The sequence below is a fragment of the Rana temporaria genome, chromosome 4 (assembly GCF_905171775.1).
Source record: "Rana temporaria chromosome 4, aRanTem1.1, whole genome shotgun sequence".
Taxonomy (NCBI): domain Eukaryota; kingdom Metazoa; phylum Chordata; class Amphibia; order Anura; family Ranidae; genus Rana; species Rana temporaria.
The window spans coordinates 229,356,449-229,378,715 of record NC_053492.1 but is presented as its reverse complement, the minus strand read 5'-3'; the positions used below and the strand labels follow the sequence as shown (position 1 = coordinate 229,378,715).

The window sequence follows — 22,267 nt, the reverse complement described above, 5'->3', positions numbered from 1 at the left end:
ATGATAGGGACTGAGCAGATAAGCTTGGCTAAAGGCTTGAAGGCAAAAAGGAGTGGGGATAAGGAGTATCCCTGCCTAGTTCCTCCACAGGTAGGGAACACGTCTGATGTACAGCATATTTTATAAAGGCTTTCTGTTCATGATATATGGAGGAAACCCATTGAAGAATATGGGGTCCAAAACCCCAATGGCATGACACATAGTGGAGATATGATGGGTAAAAAAACTCTGCTCCAGAGTTAAGTTAAAAATATATCTGGCTTATTGGCCTTCTATTTATATATACTGTATGTTGCAATCTATAAACCAATTTCTCAGCCAATTCAGTCAGAACAAGACCAAGTAAATTTAGGGTTATTTAGGCGTAATTTAGTTTCTGGGGTCAGTTTGGAAAGATGTGAAACAGCTTTGGAATACTATTTTATGATGTAAAAGGTGACGTTCTTGAGTAACCACCTGAATGCAGGCTTTACGTATGTCATTAATACACCATTAATGAGGACGAGGTTGAGATAACCACACTATAGTCTGATCGTGACATTGGTCGCAAGGAAGATGAGACTAATGCTGGGCTTGTTCCAGTGAGAAATTTTTGTGCAGGTGGGAGTAGAAAGTATATTGATTAAATGTTGGTGGAGGAGCGCCTGTAGCGAGAGATAGAGGAAAAAGGAGATTTATAAAGGTATGGGTAGAGAACCTGGTTGGAATCTCTGTGGATTATCAATGACCTGTAGAAAAAGGGAAAAAAAGGAGGGTGATTGGTGTTGGGTATTTAATAAGAAACTAATGTAGCCTCTGAATCTTACAGGTGACCTCCAAGTATTAAATAACAACCTCCCAGGTCCTTAATCTCAGTTGTAGGTACAAAGCGAGCTCTACAATGGAAATAAATTAGGATACCACTTTGGTGTGGACATATGCCAGGTATACCCCTACCCAGAAGTGCTGGATCACGTACTAGGTACTTGATCTGGCACAGGAGAGCTGCCCTGCCACCATACTCATATGTATGGTGGTTGGCAAGCGGTTAAACATTTAATGTTATGGGTCAGTTATCAGATAGATATGTGCCAAACAATAAGAGCCGGTGACCCCTGGGAGGAGCTCGGGGGGATAGAGGGGATAGGAAGCAAGAGGTAGGGTAGTGTGGTTAAAAAAAGCACAGATTAAAGCAAACCATAAATAGAACAATTAACATAATTGAGGCCCAAAGAGTCGGATCTCAGGGTCAATAGGTCAAGTCTTTTTCTTGGGAGCCACTTAATGGGCTAGTCAGGGAGGGAGATAAAGTGGGGGTCAAAGCGACAAGCCCACTGGAGAAGGCAGGCATAGACATGATAAGAAACATCAAATAAACCAAAACGTAAACATAAACTGTAATAAAACCATATCTAAAAAACCTAGCATGACATGGGCAACTGGAGCTGGTCCTGAAAGTAGCAGAGAGCTTAAGTCCAAAGGGGCATTGAAAGATCAGAACAGGACAAATGGTCAAACCCCCATTCCAAAAAGGATTGGGAGCAAGTATCATTAATGTGGCTTAAGGCAAGTTCCAGGTGTCTGTGTGAGTTCAGTAGGACCAAGGTAGTTAAAGTAAGAGCTTGTGCAGGGCTAAGGAGCTAGGTGGGGTCTAGTTTTAAACAGAAAGTATATAAACTCTCATCCCGCGCACACACGGTCGTTTTTCTTGTCCTAGAAAAAACAACGTTTTCTCGACGTGATTCTTGTCAAGCCTGCCTTGCCTACACACGATCGTGAAAAAAAAATGCTGGAGCAAAGCGTAGTGACGTACAACACGTACGACGACACTATAAAGGAGAAGTTCCATTCAGATGGTGCCACCCTTTGGGCTGCTTTTGCTGATTTTGCGTTAGTAAAAGTTTGGTGAGAGACGATTCGCGCTTTTCAGTCTTCGTGCTTTTCAGTCTGTTACAGCGTGACGAATGTGCTATCTCCATTAATTTTAACGAGTGCTCCCGTCTCATAAGTTGCTTCTGAGCATGCATGTTTTTTTCCCGTCGCTAAAGCCTACACACGATCATTTTTCACAACGTGAAAAACAGCGCGAAAATTGGCCATTTTTCACGTCGAGAAAAATGCTCTGGAACCCACACACGATAGTTTTTAATGACATTAAAAAAAAAATTGGGAATTTTTCACGTCATGAAAAACGGTTGTGTGTTTGCGGCATTAGGCTGTAGCTAGAAGCTACTTGAAATGTAGTGCAACGGGGAGGAATGGCAATTTTTGGACAGTTTCAGTAAGGAGGGTTCACAGCTCTAGGGAGGCTCATAAATAAACATGAAGGTGAAGATGCTATTGAGGCCTAGGTGTACCAGGAAACCTGAAACGCTAAGGTGTAAAGTTGAGAGGGCAAATGCATGGTGCAATTGGGGGCAGCAGGCTGAACTCTTGAGGGCTTGAAAGCTTGATAGGAGCTAACTGTACTAACTATGCATTGTTAATGCAGCAATCCTTCCACTGAGCTATTGTGTTCTGACAGGGGGACTGCCCTACCCGCCAGAATAGACGGCCAGCAATTGGCTGCCAGCACTGATCAGATGCCGATCGGCTGCTGTTTTCCAGTGTGCCCGGTTGTTTGGTCAGCTTCTTTCGGACAGACTGATGTACACAGGCCGAATATCGACCGATATTTGGCCCATGTGTACGAGGCTTTAGGTGATCAATAAGGTTATTAGGACTCTATATTTGCATAGGTGGGTTAGGAGTGGTACAGAAGAGTAAGGTTTCTATGGTAATCAGGGAAATATAGCTAAGGCTTAGCTAAAGTATGAAGGTGCAGTTCCATAATGAGGTGTCATCCAGGTCAAAGAGCTCAGGTTATCAGCCCAAAGGGGTTGGTAGCCAGTGGAAGGGATGGAGACATATATCATATTACCCTCTTATTCACATGTCTGACCACCGAGATCTTTTTTCAAAGTCCCCAAGGCAGATCTGGAGAATGAGTGTTTTCAGTTTGCAAACATGACCCTGAATCACGTTTTCCAGGATATCCATCTTGTTTTCGAGATCAGATGTGCTTTGTCCAAGTTTGCAGATTTCTCGCTAAAGGTGGTCTGTAATTTGGTCTTTAAGAGCCTTGTGCAGAATTTTCTCTAATTGTTTCATCAGGGGATGTGGTCAAAAGCCCTCTAGTTCACTAAGCTGAGAGCCTGTAATGTTAACTGCAGAGTCCCCTTCTTCATCTGGATCTCAGTGTAATGGCAGGTAGGCACGATGGGGTCTTGCAGGGAGTTGAAGAGTGCACCATCTTAGTGGAGAAGGCACGGACGATTTTGACTGCATTATCAGGCGGTAGAGAGTGAATCATTGCCCGTGTGGCCAATTTGTTACAGGATGTGAGGTGTGCGCTGTAGCCTACTCTTTTCTCTCAGAAGCCACAGAGCTCTAAGGCAGCATCACTGCCCCAGTGAGCAGCAGGCATGCACCCCATGTCTTTCAAGTCCCTAACGGAGGATTCTTCTTCTGAGGATTCAAAGGGCTTACGACCATCTCAGCTATTATTGAGGCAGTTTGTTCCTCTCTAAAATTGGAAGGTCAGCCTGCAGCCCTCATAAGTTGTTTACCCCTACCACATGAGTAGCAACCAATTTGAGGAAAATCTTTTTAAAAATTGGCTGACCCTATTGCGACATTGGCCACATTTACAAGGTACTGATCAATAGTGGATGTGTTTGTGTTTAAGGACTCTGATAACAACAAAAGGCGCTCCTTTCAAAGACCTTGTTCTTCTTGGTAAGTTATGCTGTGCAAACCTTGACTGATTGGGTTAAGGCCATAAGAAGGATCCATCATCTGTGTGGTTGCTCTTACAGCATTTAGATGCCATACCTGCAATCTTGAGCTATTATGTGGATGGGCTGATATACATTACCTATCTCATTTACTGAATTAGTCTCCTTTCTGTGAACATGAGGAGAATACTCTGATTGAACTGTTGGGCTTCAGAACTGGCTGCTTCATCTGCCATTTGAGAGACAGCATCTAATTGAAGCTGCCCTGGACACACTCATCAAGGATGGCACCGGGGAATAAAATTACCCATTTAACTCCACAGAACATACCTAAGGCTCAGCCTGGGAGAGCTCACCAACCTCCCCCTTGGATTTCAAGAAGAGTTCCTTTGTTACTTCTAGACAGGGCTTTTTTTTTTTTAGAATAGGTGCAGGAACTCCTGCCTTCCAAGTCTCCCTTGACTCCACCCCCTACCCACCTCCGAGCACCGTTCCTTGGTTCCACCACTTACCCACCTCCCAATGCCAATACAGAAACAAGTATCGTTTTGTGGTGCTAAGTACAGTAAAACCTTGGTTTGTGAGCATAATTCGTTCCAGAAACAAGCTTGTAATCCAAAGCACTTGTATATCAAAGCATTTTTTTTACAGGGTATAAAAGAGAAGAGAGGCACCTCTAAGTGTAGCAATACGTTGCTAAATGTTGTACCTTCATTAAATGTAACCATATTGCTACACTTAGAGGCTCCTCTCTTCTCTTTTATACTCAGTTGTGACATGATGCTACTCTTATATCAAGACATCGCTTGTATATCAAGGCAAAATGTATTAAAACATTTTGCTTGCCTTGCAAAACGCTTTCAAACCAAGTTACTCTCAAACCAAGGTTTTTCTGTATTTTGTATGGAATTTTTTAATGATAACAAGAAAGGCAGTAAAATAGATGTAGCAACAATGGATACCCCAGTGACAATAGATCCATCCCAGCAACAATGAACTTCCAACAGCCAGCATCAATTGACCTTCCAGCAGCCAGCAGATCCCTCCCAGCAACGACTGACCTCCTGCAACATAAGACCCACCCCCAGCAACAATAGATCCCCCACCATCAACAAAAGACCCCCCCTTTAAAAATAGATCCCCTCCAGCAACAATAGATTCCCCAGTAGCCAGCATCTATATACCCTCCAGCAGCCAGCAACAAAAACCCCTCCCTCAACTGTACATCCCTCCTAGCAATGACTGACCCCCCAGCAATGGTAGATCCCCCGCAAGCAACAGAATAACTCCCCAGCAACAATAGACTCCCTTCCTTCACAAAATAGATCCCCTCCAGCAACAATAGATGCCCCAGCAGCCTGCATCAATAGACTCTCCAGCACACCCCAGAACCTCTTTCCATTACATACATTCAGTTCGGGAGGTGCCGGAACTGCGTTCCCCCGCGTTCCTGCTGAAAAAAAGCCCTGCTTCTAGACCTCAACCTCCAAAACTAAGCCCAAGCCTGGCCCCTGCCCTGTCCCAAACCTTAGGCATCCAAGTCCCCCAAACTCTTTGATAATGGGGAGGCACTCATACTTTGCAAAGTGGGGGATGTCTGTTAGCCTTTTCAGGCATTTAGGAAGCCCACATGTCAGATCCATGCATGCAAGAGGACTCACTAGAGGATACAAGCTGGAATTTACTTCCTCAGCCCCCTCTGCAGTTCATGTCTTCAAACCTATCGCTGTCACTGTACAGATTATCAGACCTTTATGCAGCCTATTCATCTGGAACCAAGGACCAAACTGTCCCTGGACTAGTGGTTCAGGAACCCTGATCTGTAGCTTAATAAGTCCCTATAGAAGATCCTCATGACAGATACCAGCCTGTTGGGCTGGTGAGGAGTCGTGGACACTTTGTTGGTGCAGTGGACTTGGTTGGATACCAGAGGAATCTCATCTCTGCGGGTGTATGCCCCTTCAGGCAGCTCTTTGTTTTGTAGATAGTTCCTAGCTAAGTTATATGGAGCCTGTTAGTGTTTTGTTGCTTTTTCCCACCCCTTAGTTATACCGCTTTTGGATGTCCCATGTCAATGAATCTCCATGTCCATCAATAAAGAGAAAGCAAATTGGATTTTTGTACTTACTATAAAATCAATTTCTTGATGTTCATTAAAATACACAGGTTCCACTGCTATTCTGGTCATGCATTTGGCACTGCATTTGTACAAAACTGTCACTTTATTTTATGATGTGAGTATAACTCTTTTTCAATTAATAAATATTGTGGTGACAGTATTACATCATGTGAGTTTCTCCTTTTGTGACCCCATCCACCAGGGGGTCTTGTGGAGCTGTGAAAGAAACCAGTAGAGGAGGATTACTGCTACTTCTGATGTCTTGTTGATGGATTACTCTAACCAGGAGAGATTAAGGCAAGCCATAGATAATTCTATTTTCTTTCCTTTCAGCACAGCACAGGCTGTTGTCAATTTTCAGAATTTGTCCTCTGGGTCAGTCTGCGCTCCAGGGGTGCGTTATCACCCCCGGGCGGCAGCTGGTGCTAGAGGGGTTCTGACAGACCCACCTTCTCCCAGCAGCCAATCAGAGGAGTTCTTCCCTCGTTGGGCATGCTGGGAGGGGGATATCTGGGCAACCGCCTTTTGGCCGTTCTGTTCTGTGCGGGGCCCGAGTTCCAGGCGCGGCATTCACCTTCAGGGTTCGCGCATCCATGGGCCCCGCCACCGTGGCCTGCCTTACTGGGGTCATGCACCATGCGGAGCCTCATCCTAACCTAGAGAGGGGCCCCAGCGACTGGCTGGGTCCCAACCTTCTACAGAGAGGATCCTAACCCGGGAGATGTGCGATGGGGGATTGGCTCGGGAGAACCTAGAATCAGAGGTTGTCCAGGAGGCCTAGACGAACCATCGGGGATCCAGTCACCACACTGCATGACAGGTATGCTCAAGCTGTCAGTGGGTGACACTATCTGAACTGACTGGGAGGATTCACCAAATCTAATTTCACAAATCTCAAATTGTTAAGCCTGTGGCAGAGGCCTGTTTCTCCCAGTGATACTTAAGTGGCGCCCGGCTGCCAGGCCTATGATAGACGCCTGTCTGGGGGCACTTTACCCACCCTGATTGTGGTGGCGACGAATTGGGTTACATTATTGCTGAGAGCAGGCTTTCTCTCGTTCATATCCAAGGCCTGATACTAAAGTTTCTCTACGCTCATCAACTATTCTTTATGGTGTGTCATGTTGATGTTGGCCATGTTAGGCTTTGGAATAAAGCATTGAAAACTCAATTGACGTCTGGACACTTGCTCTTTATTCACACTCACAGCTATCACCCCTAGACCAAGTTAGAAGGTAAATTAAATAGGCCGATCCCAAACTAAACAGCGGCTCCTTCAGGGGTGAGCGCTACACATGTAAAAAATCTGACAGGCTGATTGTACCCAAGTCAATCAATGGATCAACTCGGGTAGAACCAGCCATCCTATAGATAGATTGAATCTCAGCCGACCCCTGATCTGAAATAAGATAGGCTGACATTTCTGGTGAGTGAGATTCCAAATGACTGGTGAAAGGATCACAAAAATCACTATAAATTGAAGATTCACTGGGTGCTTTCTGGGATCAGTGATTGCACTTGATCTTTGTTTTCTGCAATGTGTTGTGCCTTTGACTACTAAATAAATGTGAAAGGGACTTTATTTCGTTTTTTCATTTATGAACACAAATATTTTATTACACAAGTGTATTTTAAAGTATTGATTATTTGTAACACATTGCTTATCTTTTGTGTTTGGTATATTGCACCCTTTTCACATTTTTGCATTTGGTATATTGCAACATCCTTTATATTTTATATTGGTGTTAGCACTGTACTTGTGGAAGATTTGTTATTTCACTATCCTCATTTATTGAGGCATTCATACAAACAAACTGGATAGAGAAAACCTTTCCTTCCACTGGGACATTGTATTCTGACAGTAGCACCCACCATTTTTGGAATACACTAATCAAGGAAGATTTTACATGCCTCTTTAACAGAAGTTGATCAAACAATTGACTTCTGTTGAGCAGGGATTGTCTCAGCCTGAACAAAATTTCTACTGGTCCCTGCTGAGCTGGCTGAATTTTGGTCATTGTATGGCCACCTTTACATTAGAGCTATAGAGTTCTATCAACAATAGGCTTTGTACAGCAATAGATATATTGAAAACAGGGCCGATCCGCCCTATAGGCTCACTATGCAAGCCGCTTAGGGCCCCGCAAAGCTGCGGAGGGCCCCCCAAATTACTAGAGGCCCCGCCTGGTGAGAAGTCATTTTCAGCCCCTCACTCCGCTTCTCAACTCGCTGGCTGCATTGGAGAAGAGGACCGCACCCCCCGCTTCTCACTTTAACGTAAGATGTAATTTCCGACAGCAGAACACCCCCTCCCCCCGCTTTTCAACTTTAATAATCTTTAATGTGACATGTCACTGTCGGCAGCGCCCCCCCCTCTTCTAAACTTTAATGTGACATGTCATTTTCGGCAGCATCCCCATCCGCTTCTCAACTTTAATGTGACATATCATTTTGCTTAGGGCCCCAGGGAGGTCAGGATCGGCACTGATTGAAAACCAAATGAAAACTAGCCTAAACCTTCAACTGCCTTATAAAATAATATTAATATGCAAAATGTCATATTTACCTGGCTGAGAAAGGGGTTTTCCAGTGGTTATTATCACTTACATCAAATGTTTTTTATTATAAAGAAAAAAAAAACATGTCCATACCTGAAGTATAATCATTACAGTATTTGGAAGCACTTCAAACTCTATTCTCCAAATGCCATTTTGCGGTTTGATATTTTGCTGAAGAACAAAGTTATCAGGAAGGTTGAAACCGTACCACCAGTAATAAGGAGATTGGGTTATATTCACAGAAATGTTGCTTTCTTTTTCTTCAGCTGACAATGGCTCCTGATCCACTCGTATGAATTTTATCTGTGTGTGTGATGATGACACAGTTATTAGGCTCACTTATTATCAGTAATACTGTGTGACATGATGCTAAGTTTAATTCAAATTTCAATGACAATATCATGTTGAGTCCAGATGATCCTGAAACTATATTTAAGATTTAACCAACCTCCTATTTCACCAGTGAATGCATATGGAATTATTGAACAATAAAAACAACCTGCTGGGATCACCTACAATGTAGTTAGACATTCCCATAAGAGCTACAGTTTATTAAAGGGGTTGTAAAGGTACAATTCTTTTTTCCTAAATAGCTTCCTTTACCTTAGTGCAGTCCTCCTTCACTTACCTCATCATTCCATTTTGCTTTTAAATGTCCTTATTTCTTCTGAGAAATCCTCACTTCCTGTTCTTCTGTCTGTAACTACACACAGTAATGCAAGGCTTTCTCCCTGGTGTGGAGTGTCGTGCTCGCCCCCTCCCTTAGACTACAGGAGAGTCAGGACGCTTTCTACGTTGCAGATAGAGAAAGGAGCTGTGTGTTAGTGGGCGTCCTGACTCTCCTGTAGTCCAAGGGAGGAGGCGAGCACGACACTCCACACCAGGGAGCATGACACTCCACACCAGGGAGAAAGACTTGCATTACTGTGTGGAGTTACAGACAGAAGAACAGGAAGTGAGGATTTCTCAGAAGAAATAAGGACATTTAAAAGCAAAATTGAAGGATGAGGGAAGTGAAGGAGGACTGCACTAAGGTAAAGGAAGCTATTTAGGGGGGGGGGGATACCTTTACAACCCCTACAATCTCTCTATATTTTATTCACCTAAAGTCCCTTATACCTTTTTGAGAGTGTTATTCACAAAAACAAATTAAAGGTTGAGGGGAGGGGGATTCGTAGTTAGGTTTGGGCTTGGGCTAAGTGTTAAAAGTACATTTTAAGTGGCATTTTTTTTTTCAGGCTTAGCTAAGGCTGGCAATACATGATTATTATATTCATTCACCCACTGGGTTTAAGGGGAAAAAAATAATGATTTCACTATCCACACATTTGATGTGGATGGGGGAATCACTACTGCTGTGCTATTGTATTCTGCGGCGGGGCAACTTCCCCTCCATCAGAATACAGTCAGTGATGTCGGCTATAGCAAATGGCACTGATCATTCGGGAAAAAAACAGACATGCCGGTTGTACATACGATAGATCAACTTGTGTACAGCTAAGTAGCCCTTGCAAGGAGCAGAATTTGGCTGGTCCCTGCTGCAGACTAAAGGCTCATACACACAAACGGAAATTGTGTGACGGCAGGATGTTGTCGGATAATCCAACCGGTTGTTTGCTCCATCGGACAATTGTTGTTGGAATTTCCGACAACAAATGTGGGATAGCACACTTTAGGGCTCTTTCACACGGAGCGGATCCGTATTGATCCGCTCCGTTAGCCCATTTGGCTCAGCGGGGATTCCTCCGTAAATCCCTGCTGAGCTGTCGGCGGACAGGGCGGTCCCCGCACACAGTGCAGAGACCGCCCTGTCTCTCCTCCGTTCTCCCTTATGGGGAATCGGATGAATACGGACCATGTGTCCATATTCATCCGATCCGTTCCGCCGGACGGAAGAAAAATAGGGTTTTCTTCCGTCCGCAAAAGCGGATCTTTGCAGACGCGGATGGTTGCGGACGTTAGCGGATGCATCATCCGTTAACGTCTGCAATCCCATAGGGATACATTACAAGTCCGTAAATGGACTTGTAATAAACGGACCGTTTGTCCGTAGGGCCCTTAAAATTTTCTGACAACAAACGTGTGATGTCGGATTATCCGATCGGGTGTACAGAAGTCCGTCGGAAAAAAAATCAAAAGTACAAACACGCATGCTCCGAACCAATGCTAACCAAAAGATAACATTAGCAGAAGTTGCCCAAAGGTTAGTGCTAAAGAGCTGAAAAAACACATAGTTTCTGTTTGTTGGCCAACAATTCTTTGCCGTTTGTATGCAATACAAGATCACGGCCAAAGCCCTTCGCACAAAACTACGGCTTTGTCTGACGGAAATGCGATCTTGTGTACGAGGCTTAAGAGAAAATATACTTAAGAACATTTGACCAGAAGACTTAAAGAACATTCAATCAGCATTGTAGAAAATATCTGAGGCCTCGTACACACGACCAGGAACTCGTCGAGCCAATTTGAGACTCCCGTCGAGGAAATAGAGAACTTGCTCTCTTTTTGGCTCGACGAGTTCCTCAACAGTTTCCTCGATGAAAAATGTACACACGACCGGTTTCCTCGGCAAAAAATCTCTCCCACCAAGTTTCTTGATGGATTCTGCCGAGGAAAACGGTCGTGTGTACGAGGCCTCAGGCATACTGCAGTATGTGGCACCACATCCAGTAATAATTGAGCAATGTCAGGAAAAAAAAAGGAGAAAGGGCTTTTAAGGTTGCAACTGGAATTCCAAAATAGGAAAAAATTATTAAGGTCTCATATTATAGTAAAAATATTGAATTTATTATAATCATATTAAAAACACATGATATAGGAAAAAACACGAACATGCCTGAAAGTTATACTGTCCCAAACATTTAGACAAATCAAGAAGCTGAAACCAGAATATTGCATGGATGGCCTAGGAGATGGTTACAAGGTAGTCCTAGAAGGTCCCTTCTGGCTGAACGAAACAAAATGAAATTGCAGTGTCAGCGCCATTGGATAGAGAAGGAGACCTCTGCAATTTAAAATAATGTTGGGAGGCATACAGGGCACGCCGTCATTCTGGTTATTAGGATGTTATAAGTGTGCAGCCTACTTTCTTGAATTGAAGTGCAATGTAAAGTGGGGGGTGAGCTCTTGGGCTTTGACACCAGGCTGGTCCACAAGATTGACGCTAAGTTCACACCTTAGCATTTTTTGCGACCCACGTTTGCACGGGCACAACATCCCATGCACCTTTTCAAAAATGCAGCCACAGGGAATGTGATTTCCCTGCGGTGCCCACACCCACAAACGCTGCGGGCTAAGATGCGTGGGGGTGACATTCAGAATGCATTTCCTAAGAGCAGACCCACAGCCACGTGCATAGGTGTGAACCTAGCTTGAGGAGGAACAAAATCGTTTTGACAGCAGTGGGATGTACAAAATAGAAAATATTTTACACATATTACAAACATTATGGAGATGATGTGTACCTTTTGATTGAGCGCCAAAACATTCACTCCTCACTTTGTATTTTGTAAATAGACCCATTACTGTTATGGGGCAAGTGGGTAGGCTATGTGTGAAGGTCACAAGGAGGGACAAAATAAATGTGAGGATACAGATAAGTGTAAGGAAAAATAATAGTTTGGGGTCTGAGTGTTTACAGGGATATTAGTGTTAGCTTTCAGAACCAAAAATACAGCACTCAGATGTATTATCCAGGAATTTGGATGCTGACAAAAATACTGCTGCTGTCATGTAAAGGATGGAACATAAATGCACCATTTTCACCCTTTCATAAATGATGGTAGTATTTGAAATCTGCACAGCCCTTCACTGGGAAGATCAGTGTGCTGCTGTTTCTCCTCTCCCAGTTTGTATGCAGCTGAGAACAGAAAGAATGTTATCACTTATAAAAAAGGGAAAATCAGTGTTTATAATGTTTTTTTTATATCAATACACAAATGTTTTACCTTTCATTACTATTTTAAACGGCATCTGTTGTTTTACAAGTTGAGGGTTAACATATACTTTAAAGGGAGAACTGTATGTCAATTAAACATATGTGATGAGGGTCTGTATTTTAAAGCATTGTTATTCAAAACATTACTTTGTACTGACCTTAGAGGTGAAATTTGTGCCAGGAATAAACTGTCCACTGTTGTCACGTAGCATAAATATGTACTCAGAATACACTCTTGTAATACTTGAGGATGTATTGATTTTGATACCTATAAATATAACACTTGGCATTTCTCAAATGCAATATTGCAATTACACATAACATGATCAACTACGCTGTGGGATTGATTTACAAACTCAAGTACAAACTGTTCAATTAGCAAAGGGCATGCTAACTGACCTTAGTAGATAAGTTGAAGTGTGTTCGCCTTGAATACTCAATCATATATGAAAGAGATTTTTACAAAACATGCCTAGATTACAGAAGTAAACAAAGCTTTGCCTTATTTACTAAACTCTGTGAATATTCATTTTGCAGAGTGAACAGTCTTAGCAGGGAAAAGTTTTAAAATGCCAGAAATACTTACAGTGGGGCAAAAAAGTATTTAGTCAGCCACCAATTGTGCAAGTTTTCCCACTTAAAAAGATGAGAGGGGCCTGTAATTGTCATCATAGGTATACCTCAACTATGAAAGACAAAATGTGGAAACAAATCCAGACAATCACATTGTCTGATTTGGAAAAAATGTATTTGCAAATTATGGTGGAAAATAAGTATTTGGTCAATTTCAAAAGTTCATCTCAATACTTAAATATCCTTTGTTGGCAATGACAGAGGTCAAACGTTTTCTGTAAGTCTTAAATGCTTCTTATGAAGCCATTCCTTCGTTTTCCCAGGCGGTGTGTTTGGAATCATTGTCATGCTGAAAGACCCAGCCACGTTTCATCTTCAATGCCCTTGCTGATGGGAAGAGGTTTGCACTCAAAATCTCACGATACTTGGCCCCATTCATTCTTATATGTACACGGATGAGTCGTCCTGTTCCCTTTGCAGAGAAACAGCCCCAAAGGCATGATGTTGCCAACCCAATGCTTCACAGTAGATATGGTGTTCCTTGGTTGCAACTCAGCATTCTCTCTCCTCCAAACACGACAATTTGTGTTTCTACCAAACAGTTCTACTTTGGTTTCATCTGATCATATGACATTCTCCCAATCCTCTTCTGGATCATCCAAATGCTCTCTAGCAAACCTCAGATGGGCCTGGACATGTAGTTTATATAATAGTTTGGGGTCATGAGTGTTTACAGGGATATTAGTGTTAGATTTCAGAACCAGACTGCGGGCATTACGTCACGACAGAGAGGGGGACACGTCTGGCACTGCAGGATCTGAGTCCCTTGCGGCGCAGTGTGTTACTGGTCTGTTACCAGACTGCGGGCATTACGTCACGACAGAGAGGGGGACACGTCTGGCACTGCAGGATCTGAGTCCCTTGCGGCGTAGTGTGTTACTGGTCTGTTACCAGACTGCGGGCATTACGTCACGACAGAGAGGGGGACACGTCTGGCACTGCAGGATCTGAGTCCCTTGCGGCATAGTGTGTTGCTGATGGTAGCCTTTGATACGTTGGTCCCGACTCTCTGCAGGTCATTCACTAGGTCCCTCTGTGTTTCTTGGATTTTTGCTCACCGTTCTTGTGATTATTTTGACCCCACGGGGTGAGATCTTGCGTGGAGCCCCAGATGGAGGGAGATTATCAGTTGTCTTGTATGTCTTCCATTTTCTAATTATTGCTCCCACAGTTGATTTCTTCACACCAAGCTGCTTGCCTATTGCAGATTCAGTCTTTCCGGCCTGGTGAAGGTCTACAATTTTGTTTCTGGTGTCCTTCGACAGCTCTTTGGTCTTCACCATAGTGGAGTGTGGAGTGTGACTGTTTGAGGTTGTGGACAGGTGTCTTTTATACTGATAACAAGTTCAAACAGGTGCCATTAATACAGGTAATGAGTGGAGGACAGAGGAGCCTCTTAAAGAAGAAGATACAGGTCTGTGAGAGCCATGGGCATCCGCAGAAATTTTTCCGGGGGGGGGGGGCATAATTTTACGGTCACCTATGCTCCGCTTCTTTGACAATGTCATGAAGGGGAGGGGCTTAGTCATTATCCCATAAAGCGCAGGCATGTGCCCATGATATGCAGCCTCACAGTCCTGTTTCCACATGTCCCTTTAAAAATACATTACAGGCAGCAAAGCAAACACGAGGGTGCACATACAGGAAGAAGCCAGAGGTGGCAGTAAAGAGCTCTGTAACTCAGTGACACTGATCTTGCAACAGCTGTGGAGCTGACTCGCACAAACACAGAGAGAGTCAGCACAGCTACAGATGGGAGCATGGCAGACCCTTGCCGATTCCAGGGGGGTCACTCCCCCCCCCCTTACCCCTATGAGCCCATGGTGAGAGACAGAAATCGTGCTTGTTTGTAGGTGACCAAATACTTATTTTCCACCATAATTTGCAAATAAATTCTTTCCAAATCAGACAATGTGATTGTCTGGATTTGTTTCCACATTTTGTCTCTAAGGCCTCGTACACACGGCCGAGGAACTCGACGTGCCAAACACATCGAGTTCCTCGGCCAGTTCAGCACTGAAGCCGCCGAGGAGCTCGGCGGGACGAGAGCTCCCATAGAACAACGAGGAAATAGAGAACATGTTCTCTATTTCCTCGTCGAGCTCCTCGTCGGCTTCCTCGGCCGAAAGTGTACACACGACCAGTTTCCTCGGCAGAATTCAGCCAGAAACTCGGTCGGAAGCTGAATTCTGCCGAGGAAACTGGTCGTGTGTACGGGGCCTCATAGTTGAGGTATACCTATGATGACAATTACAGGCCTCTTTCATCTTTTTAAGTGGGAGAACTTGCACAATTGGTGGCTGACTAAATACTTTTTTGCCCCACTGTATAAACTAAGTTGTCATACTATACACTATACAGATACATAGTACAAGATTTAGTGTATAAACCAATAATGTAAACCTGTAAAATAATGTGTAAAAACAATTGTACCATGTTATATTACTGTAATCCCTTGCTATACTACCATTATCAATATATCGGGATGTTTTCCTTGTACACCAAAGTTAGCCTCAGTGAGTTATAAAGGGGAAAGCACAGAATACACATTGTATATATTTATAGTATTGGCCACAACATCAGAATGCAGTATCAGTTTTCAGCTGCCCTGCTACAGCCAAATAAATTATTTCCAGAAGAATGTGTCACATTTTTGGAACGCAGGACATTAAGGCCTCTTGCACACGATATTCCTGTTTGAGCATCTATTTTTTCAGCTGTTTTTATTTAGTATGTATTTTCGTGCATATGCGGTTGAGCAATTGAAATTATTCTGGAATTCACAATATGGCAATGGACATGTGCCATATCATTTTTTTTTACTGAAGAATATACGTCGGTTGTTTATGCACCTGTGTGCATAGGCACATTACAATTACTGGACTGTATTTTAGCTCAGTGAAAAAATAAACTGTACTAAGCTTTTTCAAGCTGCAGTGTACAAGAGGTCCTTTTAGCAAACTCTGTTATCTTATTTGAGATGGAAATCCATGTATCTTTGGCTTAATAGAAGAAGACAGGGATAGAACTACTGCATGGTAGCCCAAGAGTCTCACAGCCCTGTTCATTTATAAGTAAACAATATTAGCTTACTAGAGGTGGAAATTCATGTGCCTTTGACTTACTAGATGGAAGCAGGGATGCAACTACTACCACAGCAGCCCATGATGGCAGTATGGCAGCCCTGTTTATTTATAAACAAGCTATATTATCTCAGTGAAAATCCATGTACCTTTGGTTTATAGGATGGAAGCAGGGATGGAATTACTGCAATAGAAGCCCATGATGGTAGTATCACAGCCCTGCATAGGCAGTACAATCTAACACTGCTCCAAGTTAAGGTCAGTACAAAGACTATAAATACAAAATGTCGTTTCACTTTGTCTTTAAAACTGTGCTCTCCCCTTGGGAACGTCCTATTGGATGAAACACGTCGGGGCAGAGGCTCTGCAGACATCATCACCCCTGCTGGAGGTAGCGGCGGTGCTGAAATCCTTTCATGCTATTATGAAGCCAACTAATTTGAGTAGATGGACAGTACATCAGTTTCATAATTCAACAGGTTGCACTATGGATTGCTGTTTATTTCTTTTGCAAGATTAATATGCATGGCGGAGGAGAGGCGTTATTATTATTGAATCCCAGCTGATGTGCCCTGTGGTTTCCAAGTGCTTCTGAAACATCTTGCTGCTGTGATCCTTGCTAGGGTTTTATGTAACAGTACTCTTTACTGAGTCACTTGAAGTGTTAATATTTTAGAGGATTTATTACATTTTTATTGATTTACACAGTTGTAGCGCTACCCCCGGAGGAGCCGCTTCATGTATCTTTTGGTTCTGTACTCTGCCTCTCAACCCCAAAAATGGTCCCAACCCCTCTGGCACACCTACTCAGCAATATTAGTGCGAAACACAGTAATAGAGAGGAAACACAATTGTGATAAACCAGGAAGTATGTTTACTGAGACCCTGGGTTCTGTCACGTCACCAACTTTGGTAGTAAATAGAGACTCACACAATATTAAAGTAACAGTTCAAATACGTTTACTGTAATATCAAAACATAAGATACATATATCTCAACTTGGTCCTTAATGGAAATTCTCCTGTATACACCGCCCCTTTATCTCAAGCTTATCAAGTAAATACAATATATTAATGTAAAAGCCCCTTAATTGTAAATGTACACGGATATTAACTCAACACAGGGACCTATGTGAACAGGAGAGTAGACACCTGACACTATGGGGTTGATTTACTAAAGGGAAATCCATTCTGCACTACAAGTGCACTTGAAAGTGCACTAGTAAGTGTAGTCGATGGAGATTGCTGTAGATCTGAAGGGAAACTCTGAAATTAGGGGAAGCTCTGCTGATTTTATCATCCAATCACGGGCATCAGACCAAAAGCTCCGCGGACCGTTTTCATCGGACATGTCTCCTCGTGTGTACGGGGCCTCAGTGTGAAGGACTGCAGTAACCAACTATTACCAAGCATCCCCTCCGCCTTGGTTTAATTGCTCTGGGGCATTATTATGTGAACATGTTCAACCAAATAAGGCGTCCAACATATACATAGGTTGTTTCAATAACATAGTATCAATTATTAGAATTATTTTAGCTGTACAATAAAGGGATACCTGTCAACTCCTCTGTAACTGAGACTGTTATATTTACTTCGCCCCACATGAATACGTTCAGCAATTCCATGTGTGGTATGCTGAAATTTACCGATCCAAAAATCTGTAATCAAAACATGAACAAAAGTTAATGTTTTTTTTTATCAGAAAGCATTGTTAATTATGTACACATCCACACAAATTTGTGTTTATTTAAGAGCCCATTTACACTAGGTGCAATGCGCAGTGCCAACGTATGGACAAAGTAAATTGCCTAATGTTCTATTTGTTCAGTTCACGCCACTTTGTTGCTGGAAAAAAAGTAGGACATGCAGTACTTGTGGCAACGCCATGCACTCCATTACAACAAACTGTGGTCAATAAACATAAATGGAGTGTCATTTTGTGACATACCATAAAATTGGTAAAAAAAAACGAAAAGGAATGCACTGTAATCAGTGGGTCAACACTGTATACTTGGTGCCAAGCAGCAGTCCCATTACAACACAGATGCTGGTATGTATAAGCCCCCTATTCTAAGAACAATTCAACATCTTTTCTTAAATTTTTGCATCAAACTGCATATACACAGTCAGTACTTGCATCCCAAAAGAAGTTTTAGAACTTGTATTGGAAAAGTGTTTTATTTAAAAAATTGCTGAATGATTCAGTGTTCCATGCACTAGTCATCATCTCTGACTCACTCACACACACCCTGCCACGTTATTTCAAGAGAAGTTTGGTTCTTACTTATTGCCTGTAAACATTACACAGTCTATTGCTAACATTACACAGCACAAAGCAAAAATATTCTGTCATCGTAAGTATTATTTTATCATCAAATGTATCCATTACATAGTTAATATGGCAGTTTAGGCTCATATTCCACTGTAAATAGTTATCCACCACTTAAAATAATCCAATAAAGCACAATAAACACATTTGGACAACATAACCAAGATTTTACTGTAACATGATGTGTACATTTTTTCCTCTAGGTCTGATAAGCAGGTGCTAGTTATTGCTGTTACTTTTTGGTTATCATTGTGTTACTGTATTTATGGTGTAACACTTTTTTAATTATCATATGGCTGATTGCTGCAGGGGTCCAGTCGCTTGTGACTTCTTCCACTTTCTGTAAATTCTGGGATATATACTGTATATACATTTTCAGACAGTGGCGGGACAAGGTCAACTAGTGCCCAGGGCAAAAATTCCAAACTGCGCCCCCCCCCCCCCCAAGTGGTTGGGAGGAGGGGGGGGGGGGTAAAGAAGAATATGCAGTGCTAAAAAGTATGTAATGGTTACAGAATGTGCTGCAAAGATTACAACCTACCATATCCCCCAATGACCCCCTAAGTTGCAAAAGCAGCTATATAGAGGTATACATTCTAATGCATATAAGGTCTGACATGCTTCCTCTTATGTTAGGGTGACCAGACATCCCCGGTTTCAGGGGACAGTCCCCACATTAAGGACACTGTCCCCGGACCAAGTCTTTCCCCAGTTTTGTCCCCGGATTGGATTTGAACAGGGGCTGGGGAAATTTTTAGGCAGTTGGTGCACAATTAAAAAAAAAAATTCTGAATTACACACCCCTGCTCCGCCGCTCCTACTAGCTATTTTTTTTCCATTATCTGTGCCCCTTTCTGATGACCATGTGCTAGTCGGAGCGGAAGGAATATTTCTTAAGTTTCGGGCGCATGTCTATTCATCTCCACTCGCATGTCCTTCTACCTTGGCTCAAGTCCCGGCCAGCCACCTGCCTGCTTATCTCCTCTCCTTCCCTGGCGGAGTGATTTTCCTCCGCTCCCCACCCAATAGTAGCCGGGGCACGGAGAGTAAGACTTGGCAGGATGTGAGGTGGGCGGTGGCGGCGACGGGCAGAGAGTTGCTGATTCCCGCCATTACTAGTAAAAAAAATAATAATATGTCCCCGGATTTCATTTAAAAAATCTGGTCACCTTATCTTATGTATGTCTATACATATCAGAGAAAACACATATCCTGATATGCATTTAAACATGTAGGTACAGATAATAGTAAATGTTGGATATAAGGAAAAATCTTAAATTGTTTTTTATAAGGAGGTATACACATGCCAGGCTGTGATGCTTTGTATCATAGTATACAATATGACCTAATCAGCAACCCAAAAACCATGTGCACTTTGTGTGCTTACAGCACAGTGGTGAAGACTTTTAGAGGTTCAGGCTGGGTTCTCACTGGTGTGATGCGGGAAACCCTGCGATTCCTGTGCGGGTTCCCCTGCATCGCACCTAACTCACCGGCAGTTCACACTGACATCTGCAAACTGCTGCGGGTGTCAATGTAAAGTTAATGACATCGCCCAGATGGGTTCGCAGATTGCAGTGTGTACTGTGAAATGGTGCCAGAATCGTATTGCAAAGGTATGAACATCCATGCAGCCTGATTCCAGTGCAGACCAAAAAAAGGGTCCTGCACCATTTTGGTCAAAATGTGATGCATATTCAGCCATACAAACTGTATGACTGAATTTGCATTGTACAGACATCATATGTGATCTGCACAGCAATGCAGTGCAAATCACATGTGATGTCTGTCATCGCAATAGTGTGAACCCAGGCTAAAACATGTGGAGAAGAGGCAAAATAGCGTCTCCCAAGCACCTGCAATAAGGCATATTACACTTTACTTATAACATCCCTACCCATTAGCAGAATCATGTGAATTTGTGTGTTTTGGGGAAAAGGGTGGGGGGCTAGGTCTGATTAGTGAACTATAAGCCCTTTTACTACCAACCTCTTTCTGAAAATGCTAGTTAGTTGGTGTTATGCTGACCCACTAGCTTTAATACATTCTGATCTAAAACATGTATGTCAGGAAAGTCTGAGAAAATGTACATGCCTCAATCTGTATACGTCTACTGAATCAGAGCAATGCTGTCAGCATTTTCAGAAAAAACAGCAATGACAGCCTCCCTGTTTCATGTTAGGTATCCATTAACCTGGCAATTGTTAAAGCGTTTGTTAACCCCAAAAACAAAAAATGGATCTTGCTTCTTTAAAGCGTGTCATTTGGCCCCTTGTAACACCTAAAAAACCTGGCTGATCCTGACAGTTTCTCCCCACCCCTCTGTAAACTGACCACGGTGTATCATGGCTGCTGAGACCTTACACCGTGGTCAGTTTATGTACCTCTGTCATCAGCAGCCTGCTATCTGCTCTCCTCTCTGCTCCTGTGTCCTCCTCTCTCCTCCCCCTCCTGCTGCTCTCATAACACTAACCTGTATACACCATCAGCATTGCCCCCTATTGCAGTGTCCCCCTCTGTGAATGATTTATAAATATAAATGCTGTAAATACCTAATTTAAGAGCTGAGATTGCAATCACATGACCAGCCAGCTCTCTCCTCCTCCCCTCCAGACTGACATCAGCAAAGGAATCTCAGCCCCGCCCACTGCATCTTTCAGAGGAGAAAATTAGAAAGTTGGCCAGTCATATGATCGTAATCTCAGCTGTGAAATTAGGTATTTGCAGCATTCATTTTTTTATAAATCATACAATAGGAGGCAGTGCTGATGGTGTATACAGGTTAGAGTGGCTTAACAACCACTTTAACTAATAACAGAGCAATTTTTGTGGCAGATGAAGAAGCTCTTCAGGAATAGCGTATTTTTTCCTTATCTCTGTGTAACAAATAACTGTCAGATCCCCCCTCCCTGCATTCCAACCCCCCCCCCCTCCTTTCCAAAATACATGCTATCAGTCTATTTGAAGCAAGCTCTCCTAACAATCGGTTGTAGGACCCTGAAGTTGTTTCCTCTCTCCTTTCAGTAACAGCAATAGAGGGCAGTGGCTCAGCTCGGTTCCTCCGTGCTGCTATTAGTTTGTTGGTCAGGACAGATTGCTGCAATGTGATTTATTCTCTGCCGCTGCTAATCCTCTTAAGAACTGCCCATCTTCAGGTACTCCGGTGACTGTGCACTTGCTGCTATGGACCTTAGCCATTACAGGTATAGGCCGCACTATGTTCCTTATGCACCATATATTTTGGGAAAGCCGTTAGGAACAGTGTTATGTTCAGCAGCACAGCCAATTCTACCTCAGCCAAATTATGTTAACTGAACACACATGTATGAGAAGATTGACAAAAGATGTATCTGTATTTCCCACGTGCCTCAGTAAAAGAAACTTTAAAGAAGTAAAGAAGTTGTCAGTGTCTATCTATCCCTTTCACACTGAGGGCGGATTGCAGGTGCTATAGCGTTAAAAATAGCACCTGCAATCCACCCTTAAAAAGCTGCTCCATTGTCTCCAGTGTGAAAGCCCAAGGTCTTTCACACTGGAGTGTTGCACTAGCAGGACGGTAAAAAAAGTGAAAGTGAATGAAACTGACACAGCTACCCCCTGGGCCAATCTGATGCCCCCAAAAAAGGCTGCCACATCACCGCTTTACTCACTGACAGTACTTGTCCTGGCCGGGAATGTCTGGAGGAGCACAATCCCTGCCCCCTGCTTGTGATTGGAGAAATCATAAATCCCACTTCTTGTGTCCAATCACTGTGCTGTGATTCGTTACAGCACAAGCTGATTTTTGGGAAGGGGGGGGGGGGGGGGTCCCTGAATGGTAGTTTGGAAATGTGGTCACCCTAATGTAGACATTC

At 43.1% G+C, this 22,267-nt stretch overlaps 1 protein-coding gene across 1 annotated transcript in view; it reads right to left on the bottom strand.

Annotated features, from left to right (window-relative positions):
- Window positions 1–22,267, bottom strand: part of LOC120937038 (CD109 antigen-like) — a 134,569-nt gene that overhangs the window by 57,186 nt on the left and 55,116 nt on the right. The window contains exons 9-11 of the mRNA XM_040349960.1: window positions 17,640–17,742; window positions 12,528–12,637; window positions 8,526–8,735 (exon numbers count right to left, since the gene is read on the bottom strand). Of these exons, the coding sequence (XP_040205894.1) occupies window positions 8,526–8,735; window positions 12,528–12,637; window positions 17,640–17,742 (423 nt within the window). The remainder of the gene's footprint in view (window positions 1–8,525; window positions 8,736–12,527; window positions 12,638–17,639; window positions 17,743–22,267) is intronic.